This window comes from Pan paniscus, chromosome 23, assembly GCF_029289425.2.
Source record: "Pan paniscus chromosome 23, NHGRI_mPanPan1-v2.0_pri, whole genome shotgun sequence".
In the NCBI taxonomy this organism is placed as follows: Eukaryota; Metazoa; Chordata; class Mammalia; order Primates; family Hominidae; genus Pan; species Pan paniscus.
Window position 1 is genome coordinate 41,388,588 of NC_085927.1, and position 14,699 is coordinate 41,403,286.

The 14,699-nt window shown below is 44.7% G+C and overlaps 1 protein-coding gene across 8 annotated transcripts in view; it reads right to left on the reverse strand.

The window, feature by feature from the left end:
* Positions 1-5,190: 5,190 nt before the first annotated feature.
* Positions 5,191-14,699, reverse strand: part of EIF4ENIF1 (eukaryotic translation initiation factor 4E nuclear import factor 1) — a 52,356-nt gene continuing 42,847 nt past the window's right edge. For 4 of the 8 annotated variants that reach the window (XM_034949339.3, XM_034949337.3, XM_063603412.1 and 1 more), the window contains 7 exons: positions 13,989-14,068; positions 13,262-13,401; positions 10,443-10,527; positions 8,785-8,917; positions 7,597-7,941; positions 6,529-6,693; positions 5,191-5,946 (listed from right to left, as the gene is read on the reverse strand). In XM_034949339.3, coding sequence (XP_034805230.3) covers positions 5,705-5,946; positions 6,529-6,693; positions 7,597-7,941; positions 8,785-8,917; positions 10,443-10,527; positions 13,262-13,401; positions 13,989-14,068 — 1,190 coding nt within the window. In that variant the 3' untranslated portion in view covers positions 5,191-5,704. Of the gene's footprint in view, positions 5,947-6,528; positions 6,694-7,596; positions 7,942-8,784; positions 8,918-10,442; positions 10,528-13,261; positions 13,405-13,988; positions 14,069-14,699 lie in introns of all 8 variants that reach the window. The other 4 variants (XM_034949338.3, XM_034949336.3, XM_034949340.3 and 1 more) reach the window with 1 other exon arrangement.

The following is a 14,699-nucleotide window of genomic DNA, read 5'->3' on the forward strand; positions in this document are numbered from 1 at the left end:
GCTCATGTGTCATTGTCAGAATTTGTTTTGGGATGGGCTGAATGAGGAAGGGTATATACGGTGAAGCAGCTACAGAAGGGATCCTTGGGAACTTCATCTTGAGTGTGAAATGGATAAAAATATGACATGCTGCATCTTATTTGATGTTTACTTATGGGAACCCCTTCCAAACTAGATATGGCTTTCAGTCCTTTCAAGTAGTCTTTCCCACATGATACTGGAGAGAGGAAGGACTTTATGTAAGTTAACTGATCACTCCCCGCAAGGCTAACCTATTTTGGGAGATCATGTAATTTAAGTACTCCGACCAGGCAGATCAGGGTTTGAAGTTGCAGGTCCACCTCTAGTTAGCTGTGGAGCCCTGAACAAATTACCCAACCTTTATGAGCCTCAGTTTCCTCATGTAACATGGGGATAGTAATAGCACTTACTTTCTGCGGTGGTGATTGTTAGTAATGGAGGGAGATGGTACTTACATGTCAAATACTGTGCTAAGCAATTTGTAAGTACTCAATGACTCTTGGCTTTTGTTGCACCGAGCCTTTTACTGGGCTGTCTGCCCTATGCAGAGCACAGCTGTACATCATCAGTGTTGGGTTGAATGTTGAGCTGAACTATGTTGCCAGCTGGGCCACTAAAATGCTTTTTTCTTTCTCTTTTTTTTTTTTTTTTTTTTTTTGAGATGGAGTTTCGCTCTTGCTGCCCAGGCTGGAGTGCAATGGCATGATCTCGGCTCACCGCAACCTCCGCCTCCCGGGTTCAAGCGATTCTCCTGTGTCAGCCTCCTGATTAGCTGGGATTACAGGCAGGTACCACCATGCCCCGCTAATTTTGTATTTTTAGTAGAGATGGGGTTTCTCCATGTTGGTCAGGCTGGTCTTGAATTCCTGACCTCAGGTGATCCGCCTGCCTCAGCCTCCCAGAGTGCTGGGATTACAGGTGTGAGCCACCGTGCTCGGCCAACTAAATGCCTTCTTTCCCATAACCCAGACTTTCTGCTTGAATCCCCATGAAAGTCCTGGCTTCAGCCAATAACTTGGGCGAAGGTGCATTGCAAGTGAGGCAACTGGTGTGATCAAAGCAGGTTTGTGTGTTCACATATGTGTATATATGGAGGTGGGAGGTTTAGGAGGAGGGTTGGTGTCAGGACTACTTGAGAGGATGCTAAGGACATAATCAGATATTTGGGGGACTAGGAATATAGGAATTTAAGGGGATTGCTCTGATTATGTGAAACTGGTTGATGAAAATCTTGGTGTGGTGGGTAACAATATGGGTGGAGGGGGCTGGGCCCAGTAGCTCACACCTGTAATCCCAGCACTTTGGGAGGTCAAGGCAGGAAGATCGCCTGAGCTCAGGAGTTCGAGACCAGCTGGACAACATAGCGAGGCCCAATCTCTACAAAAAAATTTAAAAAATTAGGTGGGCATGGTGGTGCATGCCTGCAGTCCCAGCTGTTCGGGAGGCTGAGGTGAGGACTGCTTGAGCCTGGGAGGTCCAGGCTGCAGTGAGCTAAGATGGGCCACTGCACTCCAGCCTGGGTGACAGAGTGAGACCCTGTCTCCAAGAAATAAAAATTAAATAATTAAAGAATATGGGCAGAAGGGAGGGTATGGACATGTAAGTATGGAGGAGAAATCTTAAACTTGTTAACTAACTTGCTCTTGGGAAGAAGTCAAACATTATTTCAGTATGGATAGAGTAGTCCCTGAGAAAATCAGGAAGAATAGGTTTGCAGCAAGACAGAATTTGATTATTTCTTCAAATGAGGCAAGCCAGAGCTTTTAGCAGGTCATGAGTGATCACAGTGTGGGATTATTCACATACTCAGCCTCTCTCCAGTGCTTGTTTCTCCTGCTGCCCTAATAGCAGTTGTTTCCCTTTGATAGTCTTCCTGGAGCTTGGGCTTGTCACTGTCCCCAGACCCGGAAGGTAAGCTCCTGAAGCCTGGTATGCTAGTTACTTTTCAGAATATCGGCCTTGATACCACTGGTGCATTCATGATAGAGGCCGTGGTCTAGAGCCTGCCCCAACCCTGCAGGGGAACAAGGAAACATTGGCTTTCTGAGCTACGGGATTTCCAGGAAGGTTTGTTCTCCAGCCAGAACATATTGGGTTTCTGGGGACTCTTCTTGCCAAAATTCACTTTCATTGAGCAAGCATTTAGCACTGCCAGGATGTTGGGGAGAGAAGGTTGCTGAAATCCAGTTCATTGTAAGGCCTCAGGATGTTCTGTGAATAGGCTTTGTGTCCATCATTTAGCACCCTCCCCATGGCTTGGTCCAGGGACCCCTGGTCTCCTTGAGGAGAGAATTACCCTACCTTTCCCTTTCTCCTCTGGGCTTAGACTTAGCAGTTCTGGGAGAGGGGTATGTTTGGTATTGGGAATGCTGCCTAGGGTATGGCCACTGTGGAGGTACAGCTAAAGGCTTTCTCCTCATTAACTCTAAGACTTTACTGGTTTGGCTGTCATAGCATGATTTGAATTTCCTGTGCTTTTACATATTCCATGTTTCTTTCCTGACTTTATTACAAGTAAACAGATCCACTGTTCTGTGCCATTTAACTAGTTAGAACACGTTTAGCTGCATTTAGCAGAAAGTGCTAACTTAAGCGGCTGAAATGGAAGGGAACTTGGTCTTACCTTTTTGGGAAGCTGTTTTCCAGAAGCCACCCAGTTTGTTGTCTCATGGCCTAAAACTGGGTCACATGTCTATTTTTGAATCAATTGTTGGTAAAGGGAATAGAATTATTGAAGAACCAGAATTTAACCCTGTAAGTTATCGTCATTCTTGGTTTGTGTTTATGCTCATAGTTCACAAAGAAAGGCCAATGGACCTCCCACTTCCCTTCCCTGTTAATATAGTCTGGCTTAAAAGACACTCAGTAGCTTATCTCCTAAGGGAAGGCCTAGCTGCACTCTCTGTTCACTTCATTCCCACTTCCTTTTACCACTGACCTCCCACAGACTTATTTAACTGCTTCCTTTGGGAGGGACTATTCTTTCCTCTCCTACCTGACCTCCCCTGCTTAACAGATTTTCCATGATATGCTTTGTGGTCCTCAGCTGTTTTACTTTCAGGATGCCTTCTATATCCTCAGCTTCTCTTAACTTTTATTTTGCACATCCTTCCAGCACTGATTGCTTGTGAACTCATCTCGTGCCTGCAAGACATCAAAAGTTTCTCCAAAGACATCCCTTCCTCTCTGCCCTCATCCTATATCAAGGTCTTTAGCTCCTTGAAGACTGCATTAATGTGTCTTTTGCCTTCATCCCCTCCCCCCCACCCTCCCGCTTCCTCTAGTCCTTGTGTTTACCAAAATACTTTTGCTAAAACCTGTATGTCTAGCTTCTGCTGATACTCTTAGCAATACTCCCTTATTTCCTTCTGGTGCCATTTGCCAATCACCAGCTAATGGCTTTGCTCTTTGCATGGTACCTGTTTCTGTCCTACTAGCTTCTAGTCTGAAAAGGAAGCCTTTACTAGCAGCTTCAACCCAGTCCTCCTTACCTTGCACCTATTAACGTTGGTTCAACATGAAGGGGAAGTAAGATAAGTGGAAGAGGATACACAGGAAAGGTGGAACTGGATTCAGGTATCTGTGTTCTGCCATTGACACTTGGGACTGCGTTCCAGCTTCCACCTGTGGAAACCAGAAAGCATTTGCCAAAAATTCTAAACAGAGGGTCTATTTCTGAAGCTGAGGAATCACATGGAGTGAATAGCATGGGGGAAGGGGATTACTAATGAGGCTGAAAGAAAAGTACCAGGAAGAGACTGACTTCATGCATAATCCATAAAGCCAGGTTTTGTTGAAAGGTGACCTGCTTTCTTGTATTCCTGCAAGTACACGGCAGGGTGGGCAGTTCCAGGCTTATAGTCATTATTCCCTAACAAACGGTCAAGACTTAGGCTGCCCAAGACTCTACTACCCTTGTAGTCAAAAATCCAACCACCTTGACCTTTACCTCATTATCTGACCCTTTAGCATGGAGTCCTAAAATGGTCCTGAATGGACAAATATCTAGAACTCTGGTAAATTAACTTGAGTAGCATGGGAAATAAGTATCACCTCATAGCAGGACTGAAAAACCTCCAGTTAGGAAAGGGGACTCAGAACTGTACTGTATTCTGTAGAATCTTTATCCGTAAGTGCTATGTATATACTAATAGTTAAGGTGAATAATAAAACAATTGTGAGCTAAGGAATGTGATACAGAACACAAGGAGTCAATTAATGCATGAGTCTTAAGGGAAATTCTTAGACTTCAGTGGGTTGAATCAGAACTCTGAGCTTAGAGAAACAGGATGCCCCAGTAAACATGATTTGTTTGAGAGAAACTACCATATGTAATAGATGATTCTTCAATAAACTGTTTTCACTAGGTCAGTTTAATCTTGGAAATTACACTATAGATATCCTGGTATTAGCCACAAGGCTATGCTATCTATAGGGTCAGTCCAGTATAAACTGACCTGTTGGGGTCTTTAAAGCTCAAGGAAAAAGGCCATAGTTGATTTCTCCTAAATCAAGATAGAGTCCAATTAACTTTTTTTTTTTTTTAAGATGGAGTCTCACTCTGTCGCCAAGCTGGATTGCAGTGGCGCAATCTCAGCTCACTGCAACCTCTGCCTCCCAGGTTCAGGCGATCCTTCTGTCTCAGCCTCCCGAGTAGCTGGGACTACAAGTGTGGGCCACCATGCCCAGCTAGTTTTGTATTTTTAGTAGAGATGGGATTTCACCATCTTGGATAGGATGGTCTTGATCTCTTGACCTTGTGATTCGCCCGCCTCTGCCTCCCAGAGTGCTGAGATTACAGGCGTGAGCCATAGTGCCCAATTTCCATGGGTTTTCAAGAAAAACTTACTTAAACTTCAGATCACTTCCTTAAAGGAACATACTGAGCATAGCTTGGCTGGTTAGAAATTAGGAAGACTAGCTTGGGCTACATGGTAAGACCCTGCCTCTACAAAAAATAAGAAAAAAGTTAGTTAGTGGCATGTGCCTGTAGTTCCATCTACTTGGGAGGCTGAGGTGAGAGGATCGCTTGAGCCCAGGAGGTTGAAGCTGCAGTGAGCCACGATTGCACCACTGTACTCCAGCCTGGGTGACACAGAGTGAGACCCTGTCTCCAAACAAAATTAGGAAGGGTTTCAGAGAGGAAATAAACACAACAATGTCAGTTACTTCATTCACACACTTAGCATATGCAATTTTAATCAACCAAAAGAAAATCCCAAATGTACAAGTGAAAAAAATCCAAACTGTTGACACAGGCCTAACTAATATCAGCTACTTTTATGTACAGCTGTATAAGTTCAAAAAAGCTATCCTATATGTATATACAAAAGTTGTTTATACACAGGTCTGTACATAAGGGTCTATACATTTATTTCCTCAGAACCCTTAGGTGCCACCTCTTGGTGAGGACACCAACACTTCATTCACATATCTTACAAAAAAGAAAGACCATTTCCAGGATTGACAACATTGTGCATCCTGTATTCAGACAATGTACACTCCACTCGACTGGTTAAGATCCTCCCATCATAACGCGGACCACACCAGATGCATGGGTTCCACCAAACAGCTTCACACAGAGTGCTCCAAAGTAAAAGCCCATAAACCAACCCGAGATGAAGCAGGGTCCTGCCCAGTGTGCCACCACAGGTCCGGGCTTAGTTGAGTCTGCCTGCCCTGCTCACTGTCGGTATTCCAATTCATCTACACTGATAACTTTGGCGGGCATGGAGGGCAGGGGTTGCTGTAGCACATCTGAGCCAAACCATTTGGCAAGGCCCACAGGGGAGCTGCTCCTCTGGCTGGGGCGATGCTCCAGCTGGGAGTGCATGTGGGGCAGGCCTGACAGGCTGGGCACGTTCTGAGGGGTTGTCTGAACGCTGACAGCTGCTGCATGGGAACCAGAGCCTGGAGGATGCAGAACTGTGGAGATAAGAAGGGTTATCATTCACAGCATGAGAAGGAAAGTTTATTAGACCCTGCTTCATTCAAACCCTATCCAAAGAAAAGTCTTTACTAGAGGATTTTTTCTAGGGCTTCTTTAGAAACTCCTTTGCAAAATACCAACAATGCCAGAAAACAGTAACATGGAAAGCTGAGCTATTCAGAAGCGACCAGTATTGAAAACCCACCCTGGATGACATGACCGCTACTTCTCATGGCTAAGTAACCACATCACAGAAGCAGCAACATTAACTGGTGAGGGGGTATATACCCTGGGCAGGCCGGATGCTGAACCTCTGTTGGATTCTCAGCCCTCTCTCCTAACAGGCAAAGGAAAAAGCCAGAACACACTTGGCTTTTCCCACTGACTTTGCAGGAACAGTAATCCCAAATTGCATAGAGGTCAATTTACTTCATCTTATTATCTGGTTACACTTTGTCCCAAACTTAGAACAAGTTAAAGGATGAAAGTGTTAATTCGTCTCCACTGGAAACTAGTCCTCAAAGCTTCAAGACTCCCTAAGTCTGTCCCAAACTCACCTGTCACATTCCTGAACCTACCTGAGCGCTGTAGCTGCTGTTGCACCATTGCCAGATGCAGAGGTGTTCCAGGACGAGGGTTTAAGAGAGGGTGACTAGCAGCAGGTAAAGGGTAAAAGGGCTGACCCAGGATGGGGCCAGATATTCCCTGTAAATGACTCAAGTCCATCCCAGGAGGAAGCACACCTGTTGAGCAGAAAAAGCAAGCAGCTGAGTAGTCTTAACATTACCTGGAAGTTTTCCAGCTTCACTGTACAGTTTTGCTGATCTGGAAGTTTGTTAAGAATGAAGGGCTCTGCGCAGTGGCTCACGCCTGTAATCCCCAGCACTTTGGGAGGCCAAAGCAGGCGGACCACGAGGTCAGGAGTTCGAGACCAGTATGGCCAACATGGTGAAACCCTGTCTCTACTAAAAATACAAAAATTAGCCAGGTGTAGTGGCAGGGCCTGTAATCCCAGCTACTCGGAAGGCTGAGGCAGGGACCTAGAACTCGGGAGAGGCAGAGGTTGCCGTGAGCAGAGATCGCGCCACTGCACTCTAGCCTGGGCGACAGAGCGAGACTCTGACTCAAAAAAGAATGAAGAATCCTCTGGCTCACGCCTGTAATCCTGACACTTTGGGAGGCCGATGTGGGTGGATTGCCTAAACTTAGGAGTTTGAGACCAGCCTGGGCAACACGGTGAAATCCTGTCTCTACTAAAATACAAAATAAATTATCCGGGTGTGGCAGCGTGCACCTGTAGTCCCAGCTACTCGGGAGGCTGAGGCAGGAGAATTGCTTGAACTCAGGAGGCAGAGGTTGCAGTGAGCTGAGATTGCGCCACTGCACTCCAGCCAGGGAGACAGAGTGAGACTTCTGTCTCTACAAAAAGGAAAAAAAAAAAAAAAAGAATCTTCAAGCTAGGTTCCTAATCTTTTAAAGGACTAGGGGATTGACTGGATTGGGCCCACTGCCTGCCAGTTAGATGGGAGAATCTAATAACATCTTTCTAGGGATGGAAATCTCCCACATTATAGCACTTCATCAGTGCCAACAATTGTCCCCTAGGCCCACAAACTGACGACACCCAAGTCAGGCTGGAAACTCACCAGTTTGGAGCAAACTTGGAAGATGCTGTGGATGTACTCCCTGGGCCAGCATCCTCTGTACCAACCCTGGGTGAAGCTGGTGAGCAGGCCTAACCATAGGGACATGGGGGACAAGGGGAACTTGGTGGACAGGGCGGAGAAAAGGTGTTGTAGGAACTGGGGATGCCAAGGTGGGTGTTTTTCTCCCAGTTGCTTTAGGTCGATAATCTTGTTCTTTGGTGTAACGGTTGGTCTGGGACAGTGGGGTGGAACACGAAGACCTCTGTAATGCTGACAGTTTGGAATTTGTAGTGGGAGAAGAGTCTCGATCGGCACTGGGTACAGAGCTGGATGACAGGAGGTTTTCTGTGAGGAACCAAACAAAAAATATTTTGGTAAACCTCTCCCAAACACTTGTGGCCTCCCACTGGTCTAATAAATCTCATTTCTTAAGGTCACAATTCTTATCTGATACCCTTAACAAGTTTAGAGGACTACACGGTAGGAACCATCATTTGCTTCATAAACAGGACCAGAAGATGAATTGTTGGGCACCCTTCTCTGCACAAATGGCTGTGGCCTAGATTATGTAAATCCATCACAACAGAAAATCTAAATGGCAATTAGAGTCTGGTCAAAGAACCCAAACTGTCTTAATAGTACCAACAGGATTTCCTCCCCACCACCCACCCCAAGCCTTCTCAAACACAGGCAAAAATCTCTCAGATCTATACTTTTAACACCTCTGTAAACCCTAATTTGGAATCCGCATGTTACCACGTCCTTCACAATCCCTACTGTGCAACTCCTAAAAGCCTCTCACATATTTTCTATGTTGGACACTTAAGTCTCCACAGGCTGGACATAATCTTTCAGAAGTAAAACTAGCTGAATTATATTAATTTGCCAAATAAGTATACTAATTATTAACTTTGAAGCCTAACTAAGGATTCTAAACTAACACTCATTCTACCCGTCTGGTAGTAGCACTCTTAGATTGGTCAAATTTCAAGCAACCAAGCAATTGTGAGCTGGCCCAATTCTTCTCACTGTCACACAGAACCTTCTCACTGACACAGAACCATAGTCCAGAGAAGCTAGTGGTCTTGCCCAGGGCTTTGTATAGAATATCAGGCTGGTCAGCGCTCAGGCCCATGTTTTCTCCATCACATACTTTCTTGAGCAGTGCCCTTAACAGCTCTGCAGTACCTTCACTGGCCTTCTGAGTATCCTCTTTACTGTCACCAAGAGCTGCTTTTCCAGATGCTGGCTCCTCCTTGCTTTTCTCTTTGCTCTCGTACATCTTACGAATCACTGAGGTAGGGGTAAAGGAAGGAGAAAGCTGCAGAGAAAAACAATTGGCATTAGCACATTCTCTAAGTGCCGTTCTCTAATACTAAGCCAGGATTAACTTGTCAAGATACTCAACAAAGAGTCCCCACATTGGTAGCATAGGCCAACTGTAGTATTCTGTTCTGTAGCTGCTGGAGGAAAAACAGAATGGGGCAAATAGGCAGTGTCCCACGTACATTATCCCTTGCTTACAACTGTGTGATAATGGGGACATGCCTATGCAGCCTCTGCGTCACAGATTTCCCAGCCTGGGATTAGGCTGGCAAGAGAGAAAGAACATGGCCAGAAATATAACTTGGAGCAACAGACCTTCCTTCTGCGAAAGGACACTTCAAAGATAACATCAAAACCAGAATTACTCCATACTCCTAATATTTCCCTTCTTAACTTGGCTACCAGAAAAGTCAAATTTATCTCAATAGTCTCCTCAGCCATCAGGATTAATCATTTGGAGTCATTTCTTACCTCTTCACTATTTCTACCTTGGTGATTTTATTATGCATTTGCCTTTTCTCACCAAACAACCCCACATCTTTGATGGCAGGAGACAGGGCTTGACTTATAAACAAAAAAGTTCTTTCCAAACCCTGCTGCCTTCAAGGTCACTGGTGCAAAGACCCACGTGGGGTTCTGAAGCACACAGCAAAGTTATTTTTTTTTTTTTCCTTCTTCTCTGTCGGCTTTGATTAGATGATAAAGATTTGTGGGGAATGAAACTTTTTTTTTTTTTTTTGAGACGGGGACTCACTAGGGAGGGCAGTGGCACGATCTTGGCTCACTGCAACCTCTGCCTCCTGGACTCAAGTGATCCTCCCACCTCGGCCTCCCGAGTATAGCTGGGACCACAGATGTGCACCACCATGCCCGACTAATTTTTTGTATTAGGGGTAGAGACAGGGTCTCACTAGGTTGCCCAGTCTGGTCTTGAACTCCTGAACTCAAACAATCTACCTACCTCGGCCTCTGAAAGTCCTGGGATTACAGGCGTGAGCCACCACGCCCAGCTGGAATGAAACATTTTTTAAAGTAATGATAGTTATAAAACTAGACTTCTCACTGCATATAAGCAAACCCTTCTGTTCCAGCCTTAGTTTATATCACTGAGACCTGAAGTGGTGAATCCGAATTTGTGAACTCCCCTGCAAGTTTCAATAGACTCCCCACTGTCTGACCCAGTCACCTCTGTCCACTTCACCTCCTGTCTCTCACTATCGTCCTCCTGTCTCCCCACACCTGGTTCATTTCTTTGAACATACTATATCACCTCGTGTGCCCTGGCCCATGATCATCTCTGCTGGAACATATTTTCCCCAATATAGGGGCTTCATTAAAATCCTAAGACTTAGACTGTGTCCTAAAAGGGAAAGACCTAATAGACAGTTATGAAAAACTACTAGGTCAGTTATTTCCGTGGAAGGAACTCAAGGACATTTAGGGCACACAGTGGTACAATCCACGCACAACCAAACAGGGAGAAGCCTTAAAGTCCTTCACAGTTACTAAAGGTCACTGACCATGCTTGTGATGGAGGCAGCAGGGGCAGGGGAAGAGGAATTCCCTCGATGCACGGGTGCTGGTGACTTGGTCACTCGCTGTTGCCTGTGAACAAACCAATTATCAGCATGAACCCCAATCTGCTTAACTTCAAGTCTTAAAACCATATAATACTCAAGACCAGCCTAGAAGTTTTAACATCCCCTTTCCCTTATCCAATTCAATTTCCCAAGCATTTAGGCCTAACATACACAAAAGCACATGCTAAGCTCTGAGGGAAGACAAAAGGAAAATGAAACACAGTCCCAGTCTTGTAAGAGCTCTCAGTCTAGTGGGGGAGACAATCACCTAGAGCAAACCAAGGCATGTAGATATTAGGCACCAACAAAGTACAATGGGAAAATGGAGGGGTTAGAAGAAATAACAAGGCACTGCAGGGATGCTTCCTGGGGAAGAAGCTGCATTCCATTGGGTGCGATCAAAAAGCAGCTAGAGAACAACAGTTCAGGTAGACGGAATAGGTACAGGAACTTGGGAGTTGTAGGGTTATCCAGAGCTGGTGTATAGTTTACTGCAGACTACACCAGTGAGGTGCGCTAGGGAGGGCCTTCATTCTTGGGCTGCCTGTGCTTCACTGGGCAGGGAGCGGCAATAATTAGCACAGTGCCTGGCACAGAACTGATGCTGTGTGTGACACTCGTTCAAATCAAATACAGAATCAAGAGTTTCAGCTATTTTAGGACCACTCTTGGTCTACACAAGATTGACCTCAGGCCTCAAAGGTCAAGGCCCAAGTATAGTCACTGACCTGAAGTTCTCTGAATCACAGATAGATGGAAAACCTAAATTCATGGCTTCTTTCTAGTTAGTACCCCATTGCTGCCATGCTGTGACTGTGTGTATGACAACAGGGCAGACAGATCAGTACTATTCTGAGTGACTAAAAAATGAACCCCAAACTTGAGGGTCCCACATGACCTATCATTCCTTCTGGTAAACATATTTGAGCACCTGCTACAGACACTGTTCCAGGTTCTTGGAATACAGCAGTGAATAAAAGAAAAATAATCTCTGGCCTCATGGAGGTTACATTCTTGGGGCTGCAGGATGGAGTGGGGTTACTACAGGCAGGGAGACAAACAATAAATAGTATGCTAGACAGTGATGAATACAATTTAAAAAAGCAAGGTAAGGGGAAAGGCATGTTTGTTGGAGGGACACAACTGTACACAGGGAGGACCTAAGAGGCTGATGCTGATCCAAAACATGAAGGCTAGACTGAAATGAATAAATATGCTTGCTAGTTTTGAGTAAGCCATGTTTTAAAAACCTGTTTTCTGTATCTGTAAAATGCAGTTACGTACCCCCCCCCCCACCCATCTACCTCACAGGGTTGATATGAAGATCATATAAAATTCTGGGCCAGGTGCGGTGGCTCATGCCTGTAACCCCAGCACTTTGGGGACCGAAGCAGGTGAATCACTTGAGGCCAGGAATTCAAGTCTGGCCAACATAGCGAAACCCCATCTCTACTAAAAATACAAAAAACTAGCCGGGTGTGGTGGCACACTCCTGTAATCCTAGCTACTCGGGAGGCTGAGGCATGAGAACTGCTTGAACCCAGGAGGAGGAGGTTGCAGTGAGCCAAGACTGTGCCACTGCACTCCATCCTGGGCAACAGATCAAGAGATTGTCTCCAAAAAAAAAAAAAAAAGTTAAAAGTACTCTGAAAGTCACAAATCACATCAATGAATACTAGGTAACTGCATTATGCTATAGACAGAAAGCACGTGAGAGGGGTTCAGCAGACCAGTCTGGAGCTCTCTGTTTCGGTGGAAGGGTGCTATAAATAGGATGTGCTTGTGTAAGGCTATCTCCTGGTCTCAGTGTCTTCTGAAAGGGTTAACAGGTAAAACCAGCTGAAGCAAAACACTGAGGCACTGTGGTAGTAACTTTAAGAATCACATCAAAACATTAAGTACCGAGTATTTTAAAGGTAGACTATAGTGTTCAGGGATGTGCATTTTGGTGATAAATTATTTATTTTTAATTAAGGTAGTGATTACTTTTAAAGGCTGGACAGTGGAGAGTTCTGAGGAGGAAAAGGGGTATTACTGGCACAGGGCACATGGAGGCCCTCTGAGTAGTTAACAAGGAAGTTTGCCTTATAATAAGCTACACATTTGTTTTATATAGTTTTGTCTGTTTTATTTTACAGTAAAATAATATTGCCACTCCTTTCCCTTTTCTCCCTAACTTATGATTAATTTCATTTTACCATTTGTTGCAACTATCGAAAAAGAGAAGAGTGAACTCAGTACTCTACTTGTTAACAGCTCTGATCAACAAACCTGTCAGCTCTGGCCAAAAAACTGCTGATGTAGCAAACCTGCATCAAGGGAGTTTGATAAGAACATTGAATCTGTGGGGAAAGGAATAAGGAGCTATGCTAGTTTCATTTGTAAAAATGAATGGTTTAACTGGTAGAAACATCCTAAGATTTTAAAATATATTTACTCATAACAATCTTGTGAGGTAAATTAGGCGAGCAGCATCCCTTCCATATGGCTAATTAGCAAACTCAAAGAAAAAAAGTAATTTATAAATCAAGAACGGAAATAAAACCATATAGAATGAAAGCCCTATGCCTTGCAGTAGAATTTAATCATATTTCCGCTATTAAATCTATTTCTTCTATTGATTTGGATTGGGATGGAATTTCTACCACATACTGAACATACCACAGTATGTACAACAGAATTATACTGCAGATAAGTAATTTATTAGTTTCAGGAAAACTTATCCGTAAATCTCCACATGAGCAGTATTAGTAATTTACCTGTTTCTGAATCCATCTCTGGTTCTGTCCACCTGTGGTTTGCCAAAACCAGGCTGGTAGAAGTTTGCTGCCTGTACAGCAAGGTCATGTGGCAAGGCCAGCCCTTCTAAAGCTGCCTGTTGCAACTCCAGCTGGCTCATCTGCTGAAAAGGAGAGGGGAGGGTCAGGAGAAGAGTAAGGACACCACACTTTCTACAAAGGTTTCTCTTCACTCTTAGAAAGGTATGTTAAGCAGAAGCTGAGAAAAATTAGATACTGCGAAACTGACTAGATTGTGCTGCCATCGCAGTGAACAAGATTAACAATTTAAGTATTACTTGAATTATTCAGCAAATTGTCTAACCTTCACTGAGCTTGAAATATAGATCAAAACCATTTCTTTTAGAGACAGGGTCTCACTCTGCCACCTAGGCTGGAGTACAGTGGCACCATCATAGCTCACTGCAGTCTCAAACTCTTGGGCTCAAGCGATTCTCCTGCCTCAGCCTCCTGTGTAGCTGGGACTACAGATGCATGCCGCTATACCTGGCTCATTTTTTAAATTTACTTTTGGGCTCAAGTGATCCTCCTGCCTCCACCTCCCAAAGTGCTGGGATTACGGGCATGAGCCACTATGCCTGGCCTCAAAACCATTTTTAAGAATCACAACAGTTCAGCTCTCCACTCCCCATGCACCAACAGGGTGAAGGGCAAGCAAGAGATTGAGTTTGAGAAAGCTCAGCCTGACCTGGGCCGTGATGGGGCTCATGGGTTTGCGCATGCCTTGGAATGGATCTCCGAGTAGCTGCTGTGGTCCTGGTGTGAAACCTGTCGGGAAAGTTAGTCTCAGTGAGTACCAAGATGGTATGTGTGCATCAGGGAGGCATTTTCATTAATGCATGCCATTTCTTGCTGAACGCCATCTCTTGGAAAGCACTGATTTATTGGGCTGACAGATGTCCCTCTCCCTCTGTGCCCCAACAGTGGGCTATGTGGACCTCAACCAGAGCACTGTCCAAATTGCTTCTCAACTAAGCCATCAGCTTTGCTCCTTTTAAAGCCAAGACTTCTCTCTGGGAGAGAAGAGCTTTTCTAGCCAGCAGTTTGTCCCGTTATCACTAAGCCAGCTGGTATTGCTCTGGCACTAAGCCATTGCTCTGAGAGTACACATTCTCTCCATTCTGTTTGACTGTGGACAGAAGATTTCAAAAAATGCCTCTCAAGGTTTGTTTGGCAGGAGCCAGAGTGGCCAGCAGCCTAAAGTGGCCTAGGATGGCAGGAACACTACGACATTCCATGTAAATACTTTGCTAAGACACTTTCTGGAACTTTTCTTTCAGTCACATTCTGAATTAGCCATAAGACTTAACAGCAGATTGTCTATGAAAACTCAATAGCTTCATAGATAACCACTACACTGACTTCTACTATATCAAAGAAAAACTTAAGAAGCCAAATT